Here is a 23257-nt window from a genome sequence, read left to right as displayed (position 1 = left end):
CTAACATCAAACTGCAATCCCCCAATCTCAGCCTCACCAGTGATCAGATTTGAGCTACCAGATTTCAGCCTCAAGGTTTTTAATGTAATTGCAATGGAGGGGCCCACTGAAGCTGTAGTTACTCTGGACGTTTTGCTTCTGACATGGCTTCTCAGTTCCTCACATATTGATATACCTCTCTGCAGGCTGTTTGAATGTCCTTAAGCATGGAGGTTAGTTTGCCCAGGGCTAATAGGAATCTTGTGAGAAAATCAGAATTCCTCTTTCTCCAAGGATATTGCAGGTTTTATATGGATCCGATCATCTTTTTTTCTATAATTGTATAATTCCAGTGGGTTTGCAGTTTCTTTTATTTCTCTTCTTACCATTGCTGTTCTCTTCTCAGATTCTTTGTCAGTTCTGGAGGCAGAAAGTCTAAGTGGGGATCCATCCCTAGTCCCCAGAATGAAAGTCAGCTTGGGCTGCATGGTGGCTGCTCTCTTGTCTCTGCTCATGTAGTACCACTGTCACCTGCTCTTCTGTCATTTAAGCTTATCTTTTAATGGTCATATACTAAGGAGTGAATTTAAATTGTTCTCGGTGTGCATATAATTTGTTTATTTTAGTGGTCCTGGGATTTGAACTCAGGGCCTTGAACTTTCCGGGCAGATGTTTTACTACATTTTTGCCTGGGTCAGCCTGGAGCTCAGTCTTCCTATTTATGCTTCCCACACAGCAGGGATGACAGGCACGTATCAGCCTTTTATTGGTTGGGGGGGGGGTCGTCTCATGAACTTTCTGCTGATGCTGACTCTTAATTGCTATTCTTCTAGTCTTACAGGTGTGTGATGCTGTACTTGACTTTAATATATTGGTTTATTGGTACTGAGGATTGAAATCGAGGCTCTCTAGCATGCTAAGTAGGTCCACTGCTACAACACTACATTCCAAGCACATTATATTTTTATTTTCTCAGTTTTATGCAACTCATTATGGGATATGTCAAATATTTTCCCCTGAAGCCAGAATTTCATTTCCCCTAAACTGATGGTATTACCAAAATTTAGCTGTCTTGACTTCCAGAGAGAACAACAATTGGAAAAATCTATAATTTCATGGTGATATTTTTATCTGATATTGATTCTCTGAAAAATGATCTTGTATGGAGCGTTGTGAAAACAGCTGAACTGAAGGATATAAAAATTCTTAGCTTCCCTAAAAAGCCCTCTATTTACATAATATTTAACAAGTATGGGACAGATTACAGGTTGCTAGGGAATGATGCATGCAGGGGGCAAAGAGGAAAGTAAGTGAGGCTATAATAGGGAGATTAATCAGGTACTGTTGGCTCAGGCCTGTGACCTAGCTATTCAGGGGGCTGAGATCTGAGGACTGTGGTTCAAAGCCAGCCAGGGCAGGAAAGTCAATGAGACTCTCATCTCCAATCAACCACCAGAAAACCAGAAGTGGTGCTGTGGCTCAAGTGGTAAAACACCAGCATTGAGTACCCAGAGCCTCAGGGACAGTGTCCAGGCCCTGTGTTCAAGCCCCACAACCGACAAAAGAAAAAAAAAGTCCAAAGAAGTTTCTCTCTCCTTTCTCTCCCTTCACCTACACCTAAACACATACACAAATCAGGCAACCAATTAACTTTTCTGTCTCAGTTCCTCATTTGTAAATGGGGACAAATACAATACTATAAATCAATACTAAAAGGATTGCCATGATGAGTTAGCAGACTCATATTTGTACTATTTAACGTATTACCTGGCACATATCATGTGCTGTGTCAATGTTGGCTACATGGCTGAAATTCTGATACTGACTGTACAGAGTCAGCAGAGACTTCAGAAGTTAAAGACACAGATTTCCTTTACTTGGATGTGAGACACAAGTTCCAAGGTTCCCAGGCCACTTTCACTTCTATAAAGGAATTTACACCAGGCCAGCCAAAAGAAGACATAACCCATAGGGGGTTGTCTGAGAAGATCCAAACATGACACTTGTGTATCATCTGGATTGCTTCTACCTCTTGGTCATGTTGATGTATGATTGATTACTAGTCAGGAAGTTCACTTGAGCTTTGGCATCCCATTGTGTAGACATGGTTGATTCAATCATTGCTAATGTGGTTGAATTCAATCCCTATTCCCTTCTCTTATCTAGAGGTAGGACTGATCTTGTGAGTCAAAACTTTAGCTTTCTAGTCACAAGGGGTTCTCCAAATAACCTGAAACTATCTTGGAACCCATCCAGAGTCACCTTTCTAGCATGCACTCTGATGTGGTCTTGGGCACATTGTTAATAACACTGTTCTTATTACTTGGGGAATCCAAAAAGAATTGACTTTAGAGTTTACCCTTTAGGAGCCAGGGAGAAAGGCTAGTCAAATTCCTTATCATACTATTTAAGCTTACTGCAGTGAACAGGCAGAGGGAGCAAGAAAACTATTCCATAAAGGGAATGTTTAACAAGAGTCAAGAATATGTCTAGCACAATCTTGACCTAGTAGGAAGGCCTTCTCCCTCCTGCTAATTGACTTTGCCATACTGAGATAAATCATCATCAATTATGATCAGAGTTCTAACCTTGGTTCTTATTAGAGTACTATCTTATTAACAAATAGGGTAAATATAGAGTGACTCACACCTGTAATCTTAGCTACACAGGAGGGTGAGATCTGAGAAATACACATACACACACACACACACAGGTCTGACAACATTGGGTTTCTGGAACCACATTCATGTGACTACATTCAGCTGACTGATAGCTGGGCTGATAGGTCCTGGTAAATCTGTCTTCACACCTCCAGGACTGACTGAAAAAATTACATATTTAGGCCAGGTGTTAGAGGTTCATACTTGTAATTCCTAGCTACTCAGGAAGGCAGGAGTCAAGATGACAGCTCAAAGCCAGCCCTGACAGAAAAGTTTGATAGACTTAATCTCTAATTAACCAGCAAAAAGCTGGGCTAGGTGTGTGGCTCAAGTAGCAGAGGGCCATCCATGAGCAAGAAAGCTGAATGAGTGCAAGACAGTGAGTTCAAACCCCAGTACCTGGGCTGGGAAGGTGGCTCAGTGGTAGAGCGCTTGCCTTGCATGCATGAGGCCCTGGGTTCGATTCCTCAGCATCACATAGCAAAAAGAAAAAAAGCTGGAAGTGGCACTGTAGCTCAAGTGGTAGAGCACTAGCCTTGAGCTGAAGAGCTGAGGGACAGCGTCCAGGCCAAGAGTTCAGGCCTCATGACCGGACCCCCCCAAAAAAAAACCCAGTCCCAAAAATAAATACGAAATTACATCGCACATTGTTGTCTTCTAGTTAGATTTATGGTTTCACTTGTACTTAGTATTTATAGATATTTTTCCTTATTATTCACCAAACAATAAAGTATAACTACTGGCATGGTATTTATATTTGTAAGTAACTATAGGCAATCTAGAGAGTATTTCAAGTCTACAAAAAGTTTTGCAAAGTTTTTGTTCAGCATTTTAAAAAATATTTATTGTAAGGGTGATGTACAGAGAGGTTACAGTTAAGATGTGCAAAGTTTCTATGCAAATATATCATTTTACAAAAAAGATTACTTATATTTTGATTGAGGAAAAATCTGCAATTGACCCACTTTAGTTGGATTCTCAGTTAGATTGGGAGGATGATACATAGTATGTGATGAATGATAAATTTAAAGTGCTAAACAAGTATAATTAATAATATGTACTAATGAAAATGTGGGAAAATTCACACAGGTAACGTGCTAAACAAGTAGAAGATATTTTAGTGGTGATTTTTAGTGGTAAGAGTGTATTAGAGAATTGGAGCACAATAAACAGCACTTTATTATTTTTTGCAAATTTTTATTGTGATTAAGTGATTGCATAATTTCACATATTTCATAGTATTGTGGGATAGTGATGCTTAGTTAAAGTCACAAACACATTCTAACCTTCATGGGGCAAATTGTCTATTGTGGTCTATAAAGTTTATGAGTTCTATGGGTTTTGACTATACAGTTCTTTCTTTCACATTGGGTGATATGTACATCCCTTTCCTTTTGCATAGTGTCAGCTGTTCCCTCTTTTCCACTCATTCCCTCCCTCCCATCATTGCCACTGGGTTGCTTAGTTCGTTTTGATCAATGTCCAGTGCAGCTGATGGGTCCCAATGTTGTATGTTTTCCCTTGTTTCCCTCTAGCTCTGTGTCCTCCTAGTTTCCCTCCAATGTGCACATATATACCATATATGTGATCAGCAGCATGGGGTCATTTAGTAATGATTCGACCAGATGAGTGGAGGTCCTTTGTTTCTCATGTCTTGAATAAACAGCACTTAAAAAGCAGTTAGGGAAGCCATTATAATAAAGATATTTCTAAGCCATGTACTATGTATTAGGCTCTGATTAACTGTCATATAAGTATTCTGCCCAGGCTCATTTTGAACCTCACTCCTCAGATCTCAGCCTCCTGCGTAGGTAGAATTACAAGAATTAGTTACTGACACTTGGCCAGAGTACCTTGGCAAACTTTTGAGGCAGAACCCAGAATATGTATTTTTTAAATCCATATTAATGTAGGCAACCTTACTGTATGATAGTCAGCCTTCTCAGATTTTTCAGTGGTTCAAAAACACTAAGAAGACAAGCGTATGGTAGATTTAGATTTAAAAAGACAAAAAAAAAAAGCTTCAATGAGTAAAGTGCTCAGAAGTAAGAGGAATAAGTGGCAAAATGAAAATTTGTTTTCTAGAAATTGATAATAAAACAAAAGTAGGACTAGAAAGGTTGGAAGTCAGGCCTATTTGGAATTAGCCAACCTTACATTGTATTTATTAACTCATCTGTTATATGCTTCTTTACCTTTGGATTTATCTCCTCTGCTAGAAATCTCCAAGTTCCTTCTTCACCCATCCCACCCCACTCTACTCCATCTGTCTCCTCATTTTAGACCTGGGGACAAAACTGCCATCAGGAAGGTCTCTCCTGACCATGTTAGGGGTAGGCAGTCAGGAGTGCTGCACCTTCCTCCATCCTTTCATTTGGAGACTCTTTATTATAAAGTCCTTCTTCAGAAGATAAAAAAAGAGAGATCAGAGATGAGTCTTAACACATTGCATGCACATAGGAGGTAAAGGAGCCCATGGTTCCCTGCAGAGGATGAAGATGTGTTAAACCACAAGATGAAGTTATGGAGTTTACTAAAACTCCATATGGCATCCCTGTTGTTGTCTCTCCATGACAGTCTAGCAAAGCAGTGTTCTGCAATCACATGTGTTTTATTAGTGAATATAAGGTGGAAATTTTATAAGTACAAAGGTCAGCAGGTACTTTTTTTTCCCCTTCACATGGACACAAGTGAATCTGAAGAGTAGTTTTCTGCAAGTGTGGTGCTGTGTGGCTGTCATCCCGAGGCAGGAGCACCACGAGTTTGAAGCCGACCTGGGCTACCGCACGGGTGCATTTCTCAAAAAAAAAAAAAAGTTACCTAATCTTTAATTCTATTATATTTCTAAAATAATAAATATACTATTTAAATACCTATGTCTTATACATAAATACATATTTAATAAAATATTTATACTAGTAATACTCCTTTACCTCTTCCTTCAGTCTCTCTAAGCCATAATGAGCTCTAGCAGGTTTAGGGTGGAATAACGGACAGTTATTTTTCAGAAGTTTTCGTCTCTGGGAACATCTGCCCTAATCCAACATGGCGACATCGGCTACACCACCGCACCTTCCGAGAACTGCCGGCCGAGTAGACGCCTTGTGATGACGCAACGCCTCACGCCTACAAAGCGTGCCACACAGTTTGCGCAGGCGCGGCAAGGCGGTGGGCGGAGCTGGTCGGGATGAGTGGCGGCGGGACGGAGGCCCCTGTGGGTCGTGAGACCCTCACGGGTGGCGGCAGCGGCAAGAAGAGGGACTCGCTGGGGACTGCGGGCTCAGCACATCTCATTATTAAGGGTACGGAGTGGCAGGGCCGTCGTTCCCCGGGGGAATTCCAGCGTAGCCCCACCTCCCAGGCGACGACCTCTGACCTGGGCCTCGCCTCAGGCGGAGCCGGACTGGGGGAGTGCGTGGAGTGGGAGGGGGCGTGGCCGTCCCCCCCGCCCGGTTTCCGCCTTCCCTCCTCTAGTTCCGGATTCTGTTCCTCTTTAGCCTTGAGCTTTCCTGGGCCGCTTCCCGGGTCCGTTCCTCACCTCCCCCATTGGGCCCGTCTCCGGGGCCCAACCACCAGACCCGCCCGTAGCCCTGGACCTCCGCGGGAGGCCCCAGCCCTGGGGGTCGCGGAGCCCCGGGGCTTCCGTTCTCCTGACCTCGTCTGTCCCTGGGTCCTGCCAGGACTGCCAGACTTAGCTTTTAGGGTGAGGAAAGCCCCCTCCCTCCCCCTGCAGATGCCCGATTGTCTAGTTTTGAGCTCAGAGCAGGCCACAGCCCAGATCTCCACAGAACTTCAAGTAGGTTTAGTTCCTGAAGCTCACAGGGAGCCTGTTTCCTTAGGGAAACTGCCTTGTGTCCGGTGCCTGGGCCCGGTGCTCCAGGCTAGCCCTCTACCACTTAAGCCACAGCCCCAGTTCTGGCTTTTGGGTAGTTCATGGGAGATAACGAATCTCACAGATTTTCCTGCCTAGGCTGGATTCGAACCGCGGAGCCTCCGATCTCAGCCCAGCCTCTTGACTAGCCAGGGTTACAGGCGTGAATTCACCAAATCCCCGCTGAACCTGCCTAGTTCATCTCCAACCACCTTGAATACAGTGCTAAACCTGTCCACCTTCACCCTTGTTCAGTGTGGAAGCTGTTAACCCTCCCACACCCTTTTGGTACTATTAGGGAATGGTATCCTTTGGTTGGTGCCTGCTTCGTTTTAGTGTTATTTATCAGATTGGTAGGCAGCCCCAGCATAGCTGGCTGTGTTTAAAATTGTCCTGTAAGTCTAATTAGGAGGCCAGAAACGTTGCGTGGGTATTACAACTAAATTAGGATTGTTCATATGTACACCCAGTGAAGAATTTAAATCGTTTTTATAACTGTGGTAAAAATAAACATTAAAAATTTATCATCTTAAATGGGGCAGGGTGTCTCCTTCGTGTTATCTCCACTACTGGGGAGGATGAGGAGGATCTATCTCAGGTGACCCTAGGCAAAAGCCAAACAATATCTAAAAATTAACAGAGCAAAAAAGGCTGTAGAGGTGTGGCTCAAGTGGTCACTACAAAACCCCCACTACAGCAGAAAAATGTATTTACCACCTTAAGTGTTTTCAAGTATGCCGTATTTTAGTGGCTTTAATAACTTAGTATAACAATAGATTCACATTGTTGTGTCCTCATTATCTCGGTCCATCCAAGAATTCTTCCATCTTACCCAACTCAAGCTTTCTATTGAACTTTACATTCTTTGCCCATTGCAACCCACTCTATCACCCACCAGATCCCTACTTCTGTCTAGGAATCTGACTGCTTCTGGTACCTTGTGATTAGTACCTTTTCTGGTAGCTGGCTTTTCAGTGATATCTTCAGTGTACATTCATGCTCTAGCATGTAACAATATTCTTTTAAAACATTTTTATTTTTGTGCCAGTCTTGGGTCTTGAACTCTGGGCCTGGGTGCTGTTCTTGAGCTTCTGTACTCAAGGCTATCATTCTACCACTTGAGGCACAGCTCCAGTTCTGGCTTTTTTGGTGGGTAATTGGAAATAAGATTCTAAAGAGCTTTACTGCTTGAGCTGGCATCTATCCAAGATCCTCAGACCTCAGCCTCCTGAGTAGCTAGAATTACAGGTGGGAACCACTGGGTTCGGCTAACTTCTTCCTTTTTAAAGCTTAGAAGTAATCCGTTGTATGTGTACATCACACTGTTTAACTTGTCCATAGACCCTTGGGTAGCTTCTTTCCTTGAGTATTGTAAATAATGCAGCTATGAACATGAATATACAAATGTCTTTTGAGGCCTTATTTTTTAGTACTGTGGGGTATGTATCCAAATTGCAGGATTATATGACGATCTTATTTTTAACTTTCTTGAGGAATCAGCATTCCTCATTCCAGATTGGATGCACCATTTTCCATTCTCCCTAGCAGTACAGAGTTTCTAGTTTCTCCACATCCCCACCAACACTTGCTATTTTCTTGGCATTAGCCATCCTAATGGAAGTGAAATGGTCTCTCTTTGTGGTTTTGATTTGTACTTCCCCCATAGTTAGTGATCTTAATCATCTTTTCATGTTTGTGTTGGCCATTTGCAAGTCTTTAGAGAAGTATCTATAATCTTTTGCTTTTTTTTTTTTTTTCGTCAATTGTGGGTCTTGAACTCTGGGCCTGGGCTCTGTCCCTAAGCTCTTCAGCTTAAGGCTAGCACTCTACCACTTGAGTCACTTCTGGTTTTCTGGTGGTTAATTGGAAATTAGAATCTCATGGATGTTCCTGCTTGGGCTGGCTTTGAACCATGATGCTCAGATCTCAGCTTCTTGAGTAGCTAGGATTACAGGTGTGAGCCACCAGCATCCAGCTTGCTCGTTTCTTTATCAAGCTGCTTCCTTGTTGTACTGTATGTAGTTCTTTGTAATGTTGGTCTCAATTCCCCTGAAAAGGACTTTGTAAATATTTCTTCTATTTTGTGGGTTGCTTTTTATTCTGTTGATGGTGTCCTTTGTTCTACAGAAGCTTTTTTATTTTGAGATAGATAGTACTTTTTTTATTTTCCTTTTTGACAGGGTCTTGATATGATGCTTAGGAAGCCTTGAACTTATTATGTAACCCAGTTGGTCTCAAACCCTGGATCCTCCTTTCTCAGTCTAATGAGTGATAGAATTTTAAGAATGCCCCCCCCCAAATATAAACACTTAAAATTGTTAAGCCAGTTGATCTTGTGTTCTCATGATGGAGAATAGTGACTATGTATATGAAGCAGGCAACATGCTAATTAGCTGAATTGTAGTTATGCTATAATACATACATCTATCAAGCAGAAACTGGAATTTTAGGCCTCAGACCCAGAATCCCGGGGTTCCACATATCAGGCCAATTTTCTGTATACCCCAAATTATCTGCAAAGGGCAGATAAAGGAGATTTTGGTTAAATAGAATTGGGGGCAGAGGTAAGAGGTACAGTTATCAGTCCAGTTTAGCTGGGCTGGAGTTCTGTTTTTGAAGTCTTTCCCAATCAAGGTAAACTAGGCATTGTTGGCTTGTGGGTAGTCTAAGGAAGTTCTGCTGTGCCTTTCCTTGGACACATTCTCCTGTGTTCCTCCCTAAAAACATGTACTTGATAAACCCATTCTTTCTGGATTCCATGGTATCTGCAAGGCATCTGCAGAGAGACCGGCTCAGAGCAAAGAACACAGATACAACATGGAGGCAGGGATGGAAAGCCTTTCTTCTGCTTTTTGTTAATTGTGGGTCCAAGAAAAGAGTTAATGTTTTTCAGCAATAACAATTTAAATAAGTTATAAAACATCACTTTGTGCACCTTAAATGAATAGTTTTTTTTTTTTTTTAGCTTATACTCTTCAATAAAACTGTGGTGGGTATAGTTAAAAATGAAAGTTGAGAGACAAGAAAAAAAGAGGGAATTCCATGGATGTTTTTCAAGTTAATCTGAAATTAAGTTGTAAGTGAGCACCTTTGGTTCTCCCACTTCCTATGCTGGGGATTGAACCCAGAGCCTCACATATGCTAGGGAAGAGCTATCCTCAGCACTACTGGTTTCTTTTCTTTTCTATTTTTTGGTGCCTGTCCTGCATGAGTGCGGTCTGTGAGCATTCATACTCATGCCTAGTGCTCTACCACTTTGAGCCACAGCTCTATTTCCAGCTTTTATTGGTGGTTAATTGGAGAAGAGTCTCATGGACTTTCCTGGCCTGCCTGGCTTTGAACTATGATTCTCAGATCACAGCCTTTGGCTAGGATTACAGGTGTGAGCCCCTGGCCCCAGGCATCTATTGGTTTCTTTTATGAGTTCAACTCTTTTCTTTAAGTCCTGGAATTTGAACTTGGGGTTTTGCATTTGCTAGGTACATCTTTTACTCCTTGGGCCACTCCTCCAGCCTTTTCTGCCATGGCTGCTTTTGAGGTAGGGCTTGCTTTATGCTTGGGCTGGCTTGCACCATGAGCCTTCTTTCTCATGGTCAATGGGATGACAGATCATGCACCACCATGCGCAGCCTTTGAGATGAGATCTAGCAAACCTTTAGCTCTAGCTGTCCTGGAGCTGTGATCCTCCCAATCTTAGTCTCCTATGTAACTGCCCTGCTGAAATTAGTTATTCTTTTCATTTTTAAAATACTTTTTAGTTTATCTTAAGGCTTGAAGCATAAACAGATATTTGCTGAATATTTGCCATGGTTCAGTGAGCATGTAAATAGTTCATTTTAATATTTATACCCTTGGTCTTTGAAGTGTCTGGCACATGGCTGGGTGTCAGGAGGAGTAGAATGAAAACTGGTATGGCTTCCTGGGGAATGGGGTGTCTGGTTACCTTCCTTGCCTGGAGATTTGGAGTTGTGGATTCACTTATTCACTAAAATGCCTTTATAAGCCCAGATTCGGTAGTGGTGGTAGTCATTTGCACATGTGCCAGTACAAGGATGTTTGAGACACCTGACTTGCACATTCCCATCTGAGGTCAGACAAGGAGTACATGCTTCTTTGTCTCACCTCTCATTTTATGGGCATCCTTTTCAGTTTCTATATTAGTGACATGTTTTTCATGAAGTGAAAGGCTTATTGTCACTGACTTTGCTGTTTAAAATAGTCCCCAGGAATGGAGAGAGGAAGTTATTATAAATTTGGGTTGTAGGAATAACTCCAAATATTAGAAATTGATTAAATATCTAGAAATACCTAATAGAGAACTTTTTTCATGTTCTCAAAACAAAGAAATGATAGTGTGTAGTCAGAGAAATGCTACCTGATCTGATTACATATTATTATATGTATGTATTGATTATAGTCACACTGCATCTCATAAATATGTGTAATTATTTTGTGTCTGTTAAAAGGAAGAATATCCTGAGCATGGTACTGAAATGCTGTGTAGTGTCCTAAGAGCAGGAAGTAGATATGTACTTGGTGAAAGAAAATACCTATGTTATACAACTGTGCCAGCATGAGCTTTGGTGCTTTTGGTGGTCAGTTCAATATTTGTGTGTCTACAGTGAAGAAGAAAATCATCAATATGAATGAGAGACTGCTCTGGAAAATGCTAGAATAGTGTTTGTACTGTGTGATACAGTCGTCATAGGACACTGGGAAAGAGGCTGTTTGTATATTCATGACATGAGCTTATTTTAGAAAAGGAAAACCAAAGGAGAGTATTGTGTAGTGGAAAGCCAAGGAAGGCATGGTCAGGTTGCCAGGGTCAATGTGAAGACCTCAGTTAGTGCTGGCTGGGTTCTGAGTATAAGGAGGCTACTAAAGAATTTTTAAAGTATCTGTTAGGTGTTACAGAGGAACAGAGTTCTGTGGAAGAGCAGGTTTTCAACTCTAGTAAGACAAAGAAGCTAGTTAAGGAAGTGTGTGACACAAGTGGCATTTCTGTATGAGCATATAGTTCAGCTATAGTTAAACATTCTTGGAAAACACTGTAAAATATAGCAATTGTAATTAATGAGAACTGTGAGTAAATGACATGGGTTATAGAGAGGTGTTACTATCTGTGAAATAGCCAATGTAAGAGAACATCATTTGTGTGGCGATAATGTAGATGTACATTTAAGTTTCTGTTACAATAACAAAATAGTTGAGACAATTTATAAAGGAGGACTCATGGTTCTGGAGATTCCAGTTCACAATCAGGTGGCTCATTTCTCTGGGCCTCTCGCAACAACTGCAGTAGTACAGTACAGAGGGAACTCACGTCATGAGCCAGGAAGCAGAATGAGCAGACAGAGGGCCAGTAGGCCTCTAATGCTTTTTGAGAGTGTGCCCCTGAAGACCTAATGACTTCAAGTCCCACTTGCTATAGAGTCTACCACCTCCCAGGAGTTTTAAGACTTAGGAGGCAATATTTAACATCCAACCTATATCAAAGTACTATCAAGAAAAATATTATTTACTAAGTTGTTTTCCATGATAGGCAGAGATTGACATATTTTATTGAAAAGTTTCTGCAGTCAACATCAAAAGAAAATTTTTCTTCTCTCCCTTTCCCTCTCTCCCTTTCTCCCCCCTCCCTTCCTCCCTCTGTCTCTTTCTCCCTGTCTCCTTCTGTTTCTCCCTCCCTCCTTTTTCTTCATCTTTCTCCTGCCAGGCCTGGCTTGGCACTGGGATCTACAGATCTCAGCCTTTTGAATAGCTAGGATTATAGGTGTGAGCCACCGGGACCTAATTTTCTCTTTATAGGATAATGAGGGGTCTGCAGTCCACTGTTTCTTCATGTCCAGTAATCACACTGACTTCCCATTAAAGGGCTTACTTGTATATTTTGTGAAAGGCCTCTCACTTTAGATTTTGAACATTTAGGGAAGAAAAGTTTATATTTTAATTATGTTGTTTGTCAAACAACAAAAGAATGAATGTAGCATGACTAGAGATGGATATTTGTGAAAATCTGTAGCTTATCTTCTACTATTAAAATAGAATTTATGTGTAATATTTGGAGCTCCTCCAAATGAATTATTGTTAGTAGGCTTGTCTTATCTTTATAATGAAACTATTTCTATGGTAATATGTCCTTCACAATCTTTTCCCCCGTGTGTGTGTGTGTGTGTGTGTGTGTGTGTGTGTGTGTGTATTTTTCCTGTCTTAAATTTCAGAGCACAACTGGGGTTTTAGAAGTGATCCTTATCTACTTCTATGCAGAACTGAATTCTCTCTCCAGAGCTTCTGTGACTTTCTCTTAAACCTGGCCTCATAGATGTCTTCAAATCAGCAAACCTTCACTCCTCAACCATATAGAAAAATACTTTTTTACCCTATATCACCTAAAAATAACATGTACAATGTGGTCTCTGAGACACTGAGGAAGAGGTAATTGAGGGCTCTGTCATAAAGGATGTGATTAAAGAAGATGCCACAAGTGATTTGGGAGCATAGAGGACAATCCATGAAATAAAAATGGACACACTCCTCTTTCCAAAGCAAGGGAAAGAGATTCTATCACAGAGGAAGCTGGAAGCAGTGGATGGTGATTTCAAAGAAGAGTGTATTAAAGCAGTTTTGAAGAAAGAGGGGATTAAATAACGTAGGGTTGGTGGAGAAGAGTTCCAGGCAGTGACAGTAGTGTGAGCTCTAGTAAGGACACTTCAGGCAGCATAGTATGTTTGGAAAACAGCAAATGCTTCATAATTGCTGACATGGAGAATGAGGCTGGAGCCAGTCACGGGGAATGTCAGGTTGAAGTTCAGACTATATCCTTTGGCCAGTTACACTACAAAGACTCATGTGATCCTTGAGATGTAAAGAGATATTCTTTGCAAAGTAGCTTCTGTGCTCTGATAAAGTCTATAAACTTGCACAGATACTAGGTCTTGCTTGAGTGTTTATAACTCCTGTTAGTAAAGACTCCCAGAGGTCTGAGGGAAAGGGAAGCCTTGTATCTTACAAAAACAATCTGGGTAGTAAGTTATTGAAGGATTTAAGAAAATATAGTCCTATTTACATTTTTCTACTTTAGCATATTATCAAGACATACCTTGAAATTTACTAAAATTGAATGAAGCTGGTCACTTGTACAGTAGTCCTAGCTACTCAGAAGGCCAAGATCTGAGCATCATATCCCAAAGCTAGCTTAGGCAGGTAAAGTCCCTGAGACTCTTTATCTCCAATTTAAAAAGCCAAAAATAAATAAATAAATAAAATAAAGCCAGGCACTGGTGGCTCATACCTGTAATTCTAGCTGCTCAGGAGACTGAGATCTGGGGACCATGGTTCAAAGCTAGCCCAGTCAGGAAAAGTCAGTGAGAGTCTTAACTCTTATGACCTCAACTCGCTTCCCCCCCCCTCAAAAAAAAATGCTGTGAGTAGAGCTGTGGCTCAAGTGGTAGAATACTAGCCCTGAGTAAAAGTAGCTCAAAGATAGTGCCCAGGTCCTGAGTTCAAGCTGTACGACTAGCAAAAAAAAAAAAAAGAAAAGAAAAGAAAAAAATTCTCTGTTTCATGTGTAAAAACATAAACTTTGGAGGAACAGATTTCCAATGAATGATACATGTTTTTATTTGATTTCTGCAGAAATTTTGAGGTGGGTTTACCTCAAAATTTGAACTAGTTGAAATTAAATTAAACCAGTTAAAATCAAGAAAATTTTTTTTCCTTAACTGTTTTGGACCTATCAAGAAGTAAAGATAACCTTCATGAACACTCATCAACTACCTTAATAAATCATTAAAAGCTTCGCTCTGCACTTTTTTCCAATTTTATCCATTGCCCCCCTTCTTAGTAACCAGGATCCTGAATTTGATGTTTATTATTCTTTTGAATTTCTTTATGTTTTTATTGCTTCTCTATGTATTTCAATAGGAAGTGTATCTTTAAAATATATGGCTTTAATTCTTCTGAAACTTGCTTTTTTATTTGACACTCTGAAATTTATCTGTGTTGATAAGTATAACTAGTGAATTCATTTTTACTCTCTGATTTGTAGTATTCCACTGTATGAATGTGTTTAGGGCATTTATTTTAATTTGACATTCTATTCATACTTAAGGAAAAATTTACAGGGGTCTTACCTTCATTTCTAGGTTATAAATCAAGGCAAGAAATTATTAGGCATATAAATTATTAGGTGTATATATATGTCTTCAGTTTGATTGCATACTGCATCAAAAATAGTTATACTAATACTAATTACACATTCATTGGCAGTGTATGTGATTTCTTCCTCATCGGTGGTCTAAACTGGATTTTAGTTTTCAGGAGGAAGGGAAAGAATAAAACAAGCTAGTAATTATGACTTTCAACATGGATTAACCCTAGATTTCATTGTATCTTTCCAGATCTTGGAGAAATTCATTCAAGGCTTTTGGATCACAGACCAGTTATTCAAGGTGAAACTCGTTATTTTGTAAAAGAATTTGAAGTGAGTACTTAAAATTTATTTTATAAAAACTCTGCCATATATATGTATATACACACACACATATATTCTGCTAATATACAGAAGGTAAAAATCAGTTTTCAAATCTGGTTTCATCTCAGTGTTTGTAAAGTACACAAAGTAAAAATTATGAAGAGGTAAAAGCATTTATTCTTAATAGGATAAGAGGAAAACCAGATAGCAGGACACTTCAGTTCAAATTCTGGTTCTTAGTCTAGTATCTGTTGATCACAAGTGAGGTTTTTGCTGTTCTGTTGTTTGTTTGCCCATCCTGAGCTTGAACTCAGGGCCTGGGTGCTTCCCCTGAGCTTTTTTAGCTCAAGGCTAGTGTTCTACCACTGTAGCCACAGTTCTGCTCTGCTTCTGGCTTTTTGCTGATTAGTTAGAGAGAAAAACCTCAGGGATACTCCTGCCCAGGCTGGCTTTAAACCTTAATCCTCAGACGTCAGCCTTCTAAATAACTATGCACCCAGCCACACTTTTTTTTGTGGCTGTGGCTATTGCTGCTGCTGCTTGTTTTTGGTTTATGAAATAAGATGGGTGGGGGCGGGCGGGGAGAGCAGTTTTAGGGCCTAAGGGGTATGAATATTCCAGACTTATTTTCTCTATGGTTTGTTAGAGCATCTGTACTCACTCAAGCACTCAAGTTGAAACTTGGCCATTCCATCTCCTTAAGGCTCTCATTTACTGACCAAGTCTGCTAGATGATCCCTCATCTGGGGATTTCTATTTCTTCTTCCCACTGTGCCTCTTCTATTGCCTAAGCCAGATCAGTTTTTAACCTTGAAGCCTTACAGAATATCTTATAAGGTAAGGTCTAAACATAACCCTGTGAACAGCCCCTACCTTTCACGTCTGCTCTCTGCCACTACTTACCTTGCATACTATGTTCTGCAGCATGCAATCCTCTTTGATCTTACTCTGGCTTTGTACATGTATAATAGTTTCTTCTGCATTGTGTAGGAACTTTCCAAGTTACTGGTGGTAAATAGTATTACACAGTTTAGTAATTTTGAGCAGAATGAGGTTCTGTGTTTTCTTCTTTCTTACCTTTTTTTTTTTTTTTTTCCAATCCTGAAGCTTGAACTCAGGGCCTGGGTACTTTTCCTGAACTTACTTTGCTCAAGGCTAGCACTCTACCACTTGAGCCACGGCGCCACTTCTAGCTTTTTCTGAGGGCTTCATGCAAGCTAGGCAAGTACTCTACCACTAAGCCACATTCCAAGCCCTGAGGTTCTATTTTCAAATAAGCCTTCACCCAAAGAGGATGTGTAAACCTTTTTTTTTTTATTGTGAGAATACCGTACAGAGGTATTACATGGGCAAGATAACAAGTATATTTCTTATCAAGCATTGTTGCCTCCTCTTTGTTTCCCCTTCTCATCCCTTCCCATACTCTCCCCACCTCCCTCCACCCGATCCTCGCCCTCCCCCCCCACCAAAGTTGTAAAGTTCGTTTTTCAACAGAAGGACTTGTACATCTCATTGTTGCAATGGGTCCACCTGTATTCCTAGTTAAATGATTTGTTTTTGCCCTTCCCCTTCACAACTTATACCAACAATAAATACAGTGAAAGCAGGGGTTAGAGAACATAATTAAATGTATTGGTGACTATGTACTTACCAGAAATAGTTCTAGTTATTAAAGGATTAATTAAAAGTGTTTTAATCCTTTAATTCTACAGAAATGCTAAAGTACAGAGTACTCACAATAGAGCTATATATAGCATTAAACAAACTATTTCTGGTAAGTACATAGTCACCAGTACATTTAATTATGTTCTCCTCTGTGATGCTCTGTATAGAACTATATTTCTTTTCTAATGCCGTGTAATAAATCACCACACATTTTATATCTTACAACAGTACTCATTTATTAGCTCAAAGTTCTGTACGTCAGAAGTCTAGGCACAGCATAACTAGGACTTTACCTCAGGATCTCACAAAACTAAAATCAAGGTGTTGGCCATGTAGGGCTCAAGGTCCTCTTCCAAACTTACATGGTTATGGCAAGATTCAGTTCCTCAACTGTAGAAGCCACTTTCAGCTTCCAGGGGACACCCACAATCCTTGTCATGAGGCTCCTTCTGTCCTCACAGCCAGAATGGAGAAACTCCATTCTTCATGTGCATTTCTACTTCAGAGCTTTCTGGACAGAAGAGAGCTCCTCAGACTCTCCTGACTAATCAGGCTCCCTATAGACAATTCCTTTCAAAATAATCTGTATTTCTAAAAGTCACTTGACTACATCCTTAGAATCACTGCACACCTAGATTAGATGTTGGCTGAATTCACTAGGAAAAGGTGTATGTGCATCCTGGGGATCTTAGAGGAGGCCATTTGGAAGTACTCCACAAGTACTTAAGACTACTTATAGTGTTCTTGTTACTTACTTGTTTATTGACAGTAGAGATTGTCTTTCATACTCTGTGGTAAAAATGCCCAAAACAGTGTCTGGTATTGTAGATGTTTAATGATTCAAGAGATAAGTAGCAGAGCTGGATTAAAAGTTAGATTTTTCTGACATCTACTGCCCATTTCTGTTAGTGTGGTCAACTTGAAATTCCCAGGTGTTTGTTTTTATTGAAACAATATTCATGAATATACTTCCAAAGATCCAGTTTATATTAAGAGAAGCGTAGGATTTTGGAATTAAAGTTGGGTTATTTCAACCCCCTTTCTTTTTTGAGACTGAGTGCAGAGAACAAACACAGTAAGTCAGATGGCTAACTTCTGGCTGAGTCATCCCTAGAATACAAGTGTAATTATATAGATACAATGGCATTCTTTAAATATTATAGTTGGATTTTATAAACACATTATACTGAGAAATTGATTTTCAAAAATGATGATAAAGTAAGTTTTCCTTTTATGCTTTTGAGTATGTTACATTCAAGGTGGCTTCCTGCTTGAAGAAACCTCATAAATGAGATAAAAGATAATTGCCAAGAGAAAATGAGAATTGAAATATTTTCTGCATTGCTACACCATTAAGCCTTCCAACAATATTTTTGGAAAGGAGGCAATACAGAAAGGTATGAAAAACACAGGCCTCAGTACTTGACATGTTTTTAAGTCCTGGCACCTCTAATTTGGCATGATTACTGGCTATGCAAGGCTCAGTTTCCTCATCATTAAAGCAAGAACAGTAACCATATGGTTTTTGAGCTTTATGAGGACTGACATTTTATTTCATGGTATATAGGCATTAAACAGTTATTATTAAGAAAGGTGGCAGTAAATACAAGCAAATAAAAGTTTAATAAGTCAGAATTTGCAATAATTATGAGTTTGGGTTCAGTTTTTTTTATCTCTAGGTAAAATATTATCTCAACAAATTACATAAGCATTATCTTAGAAAATGTTTAGTAAATAAATAAAATTTTCACATTGGGCATGATAGACTCCATCTAACTATATAGACTCAAATAATATGTATTGGTCAGCTGGGCATGGGAGCACTGGGGAGATGGGGGCAAGAGGGGCAGTGTAGCCTGGGTTACGTATAAGGCTTTGTCTAAAAAGAACAATAGCAAAAATGAGTTAGGTAGTAAGGCTTTGTATGAAAATAACAATAGCAAATATGTATTGAAATGTTTATTTATGTAAAGCAGTAACTAAAGATGTTTCTGTGACTGAGATGTTAACTACCGAGCCTCCCTTCACTGTTTTTACTCTATGATCTCCACAATTGGCAGAACTTTCCTATACATCAAGCTTATTAGTACCCTTTTCTGAATGTTACCCTATACCATTTCCCTTCCTATTAGATGGGAAAAGTTGAAAGTATTTTAGAGATTTCAGCTCTGAGTACTTAACTTTCAATATTTATACTTCTGTCCCACTGTTGCCCCATGTTAATAGAAGTGGCCTTTCCCAGGAAAACTTACTGGACTGGACAGGCAGCAATGTTAAGGAAGTACTATTCAGGTGAAGCTCTCATCAGGAAAAAATGGGCTAGCAGTTAAAAACTAAAGTTGTTTATATATTAAAAAGATTTAATGTGAATGGCAATGGATTCTCTTTTCTTTATAAAAATTCCATTTATAAAAGAGTAAGTGCCACATGGTGGCAGCATTTCTTAACTTACTGAAGTACTGTTTGTTTTCAGAAGTATTTAAGAACATTCTTTCTCTTGACATTGCATAGTTTGTCCTTCCAGTGAAATTCCCGTGAAAATTATAAAGAGATTCAGAAGAATCTTACTTTTCAGGTAGAGTACGTCAGTACTTGTAAGAATGGACACTGTCTTCTGAGCCATTTTCTTTCTAGCTATAGAATGATCTCCATTATGACCTTTTCTGCATGGAGCCAAAGAGACACATATGTTAGTTAATCAAGCAGTATCTATGATGTGCCCATAGGGTAAATATTCCTGTAAAACTTCCTTATGTAGTCTTTAACAAGCCTCATTCATTAGCTACTTTATTGAATAGTTATGGAATACCAGGGTAAATCAGTAGAAATGTGTTTAGTTATTAGTAATAGAGTACTGGAAAACAGTGGTATCCACGAGTGTTTGGTTTTCTTGCATGATCACCAGGGACCAGATTTAGTTAGCTTCAAACTGGTAGGATAGCCCTGAAGTCACCTTCTTCCAGCTCTACCTTCTGTCTCCCTGGCATATTGCCCTCATGCTTACAAGTGGCTTTTGGAGCCCATCATTATAATTGCTTCTCATGGGGTAAGCAGGAGGACAGGTGGGAAATGGTGGGCAGGCTTGGTTAGGGCATGTTAGTACTCCAAATACAATATGGTGGTGGATGAAAGAGTAGAATGGCTACAGAAATGTTTGTCTCATCAGGTACGTAAAAATGAGTAAGCAATGTTCCTCATTATCAGGAAGTGGACAGTTATCAGCTTACAGAATTTACGAGAAGAAATACTTATAATGAATCTACTGCTGTAGATATTATAATAAATAAACCCAAAGTACTTGAAAATAGGAGGAAACTACTAGCAGAGTGCTGCAGAAAACTGTTAGAGAAGCCATGATGTTTGAGCTGAGAAAGAAAAATTGGTTATTAGAGGCCAAAATATGTTACATGTATGGTAAATATATTAAGAGGAGGCATGTTAATACTTTCAAATGTAGTATAAATTAACAGAAAATTCCTTAAATTAGAATTAGAATTTCACTTGACAATTTGATTACAGTTTTAGATTATTAGAAAAATAGACTAAATATCAGAATATAACTTTATATTATTAGAGTGGCTACTCCATATAGTATGTAACAACTTAATAGATATATAATGTGGTTTTAAAAACTTATGGGACTGAGTGGGCACCGGTAGCTCACACCTGTAATCCTAGCTACTTAGGAGGAGTCTGAAAACTGAGGATTGCAGTTCAAAGCCCTAGGGCTGGCTTCTATGATGCCAGAAACTACCAGAGGAAGGGAAGAGAAGGAAGAGGGACGTGGGAAAGCCTGGAATGCTAGAAAACCACCAGTCTCATAAAGCTTATTTGGAAACCTTGATTGGCATTCAGAGAAGAGCAGCAGATCTTCACAGGCTCCATTTTATGAGTGAGGGCTGGGGCCCCCAGGAGAGGCTCAAACTGAAAGGGGGTATAAAACTCACAAACCCAACTCCCTTCTAGGACAAGGTCTGCACTGCGGAGAAGCTAGGAAATTGAATTTTGCTTTGAAGTTAGTAAGGTTATTTGCTGCCCCACCCCCCACACTGAACTAGAGAAATAGTAACTTCATTTACAACTGAGCAGAAGTTATGCAAGGCATTGGTGGCTCACTAATCCTAGCTACTCAGGAGGCTGAGATCTGAGGATCATGGTTTGAAACCATCCCTGGTAGGAAAGTCCATGAGACTCTTCTTTCCAATAAACCACCAAAAAGCAGGAAGTGGAGCTGTGGCTCAAGTGATAGAGTGTAAACCTTGATCAAACAAAAGAAGCTCAAGGACAGCACCTAGGCCCCAGGATGACACAAAAAATTAAAAACTGAGAAGTTAAATTCCATACAAATTTATTAGAGAATAAAAGGAATGAAAAGCAGAATAACAAAGATGACCATAAAGAAATATAAAACAAGAGCTCAATACTTTATTTATTGGTTGGTTGTGGGGCTTGAACTCGGGGCCTGGGCACTGCCCCTGAGCTGTTTTGCTCAAGGCTAGCACTCCACCACTTTGAGCCACAGTGCCACTTCTGGTTTTTTGGTGGTTAATTGGAAATAAGAATATCATGGACTTTCCTGTGGCTTTCAACTACAATCTTCAGATTTCAGCCTCCTAAGTATCAGCTAGGATTACAGGCATGAGCCACCAGTGCCTGGCAAGAGTTTAATATTTTAAAAGAGCTTAGGGAGCTGAGAAAATTACAGAAGGAAATGATAAGTCAGAATTGTAAAAACATATCCACATCTTTTGGATAGAATAGAAATGTAAAAGTTAAAGCTAAAGTGTAAGAATTCAGGAAAAAAGACATTTTAAAATTTATTCTGAAGGTGAAAAATCCAACAAGAATAAGTTAAATTGAGAACAGAAAAATTTAGCTGGGCAGGCCCCTATCCTAGCTACCTGAGAAGCTGAGATGTAGGGGAGATTGAAGTTCAGGACCATCCCTAGATCTACTTGAGACCCTTCTCAACCAGACCAGCCTAGTCAGAAGAGTTCAGAAGACTCCCATCTCAATGGAAAGAAGCTGAGTGTGGTGATACATACTTATCGTTCCAGCTACAGACCTAGGTGGATTACAGTACTAGGAAGTTTTCTAGGCAGGAAACAAGGCCTGATCTATAAAATAACGAGTGCAAAAAGAGCTTGAAGCTAGGTTCAAGTAAGTGGCTGGAGACATAGTTCAAGTGGTGCTTGCCTAACGAAAATGACTTCAAATCCCTGCACCACTTTTAAAAAGCAAAACAAGGAAACAAACCACCAGCTATCAGGGTCTCACACCTCTATCCTGTCTAATCAGGAGGCTAAGAATAGTGGTTCAAAGCTAGCCCAGCTAGAAAAGTCTTATTTCTAACCAGCATTTTGCTAGACTGGGAGTATGGCTCAAGTGGTAGAATACTGGCCATGAGTGAAAAAGCCCAGTGAAAGCACAACACCCTGAGTTCTAGTTCCACTGCCAGTACAGAAGGAGAAGAGGGGAAGGGAGGAGAGGGGAAAAAAGTAGAAAGGTTTTTATTAATTATTATTATTCCATATTTTTAAAATTTATTATTATTATGGAGGTACACAGGGATTACAGTTTCATAAGCCAGGCAAAGAGTACATTTTCTTTTGGACAATGTCACCCCTTCCCTTACTCTCTTCCACTATTATTATTTTTAAAATTATATTTAAATTGATATACAAAGGGAATTCAGTCCAACATGTCAATTTCAAGAAAATATTACTGAAAGAAAAATATTGAAGAGCATTCTGCTTTCTGGGAAGATTAACCTGGAATAGCCAACACTAAGGATTTTCCACTAGCACTATTGAGCTTTAAAAAGAAAACAAGAGTCTTCTAGGCATCCAGGAAACATGACTAAGTTCTTTATTAGAGGAAGAAAATCCAGTTGTTAACAGACTTATTTGTGTTATGCTAGAAAGCAAGGGAGCAACAATAAGAGCTTTTATATCTACCCCAGCTGATCCCTAGATATAGGAACTGCAAACAATGTTACATGAGGACTGTAGAAATGCTGTACAAATGAGCTTTTCCTGAGGAATCTATTGACTATTGTAGAACATAGTTTCAGAAAACCGAACTGACTGTAGATACTCCTTCCTAATAAAAATTTCTAATCATTAGTATGTGGTTAGTTAAGACTTAAGAAGGGTGTCAAGAGAGAATGTGATGTGTAGTGACTGTACTGACAGTGATTATACCATATAACTTATCAGAAACTAGAAGCAGATGGGGAGGGGGGGTGTGCAAAGTAGGGTATCTTCACTAGTTAACTCAAATACTAAAACTCTGATATTGAGGGATGGGGAAAGATTAGAGCAAAAAAAAGTTATCACCTAATATTAATATTCCTTATAGTGGGAATAAATGGATGTTGGGCCCCAACGTGGAGGTTATTATGTACAAGGATATAATATAAATTATTAGTATAAATAACCATGAGAACAACACTGCTCATTTCTGAAAATATAGTCTTTAAGTTACAATTGATTTAGGATTGTTTGCCTTTATGTTGGCACAGAAGTAACTTTCCTCTAAATATTTTGAATTGGGATTCTTTCCCAGGCTAATATAGGTGACCCAATCCTCCCTGCCCTGATTGGCAGA

General features: G+C 39.6%; 1 protein-coding gene across 1 annotated transcript in view; it reads left to right on the top strand.

Annotated features, from left to right (window-relative positions):
• The first annotated feature begins 5810 nt into the window (after positions 1-5810).
• Positions 5811-23257, top strand: part of Bloc1s5 (biogenesis of lysosomal organelles complex-1, subunit 5, muted) — a 43375-nt gene continuing 25928 nt past the window's right edge. Inside the window, exons 1-2 of the mRNA XM_013016664.1 lie at positions 5811-5941; positions 14910-14992. Coding sequence (XP_012872118.1) covers positions 5827-5941; positions 14910-14992 — 198 coding nt within the window. The 5' untranslated portion in view covers positions 5811-5826. The remainder of the gene's footprint in view (positions 5942-14909; positions 14993-23257) is intronic.

Source organism: Dipodomys ordii, unplaced genomic scaffold (assembly GCF_000151885.1).
Source record: "Dipodomys ordii isolate 6190 unplaced genomic scaffold, Dord_2.0 Scaffold32, whole genome shotgun sequence".
In the NCBI taxonomy this organism is placed as follows: domain Eukaryota; kingdom Metazoa; phylum Chordata; class Mammalia; order Rodentia; family Heteromyidae; genus Dipodomys; species Dipodomys ordii.
The sequence above is the reverse complement of the archived record's forward strand: the minus strand, read 5'-3'. Positions and strand labels throughout refer to the sequence as shown.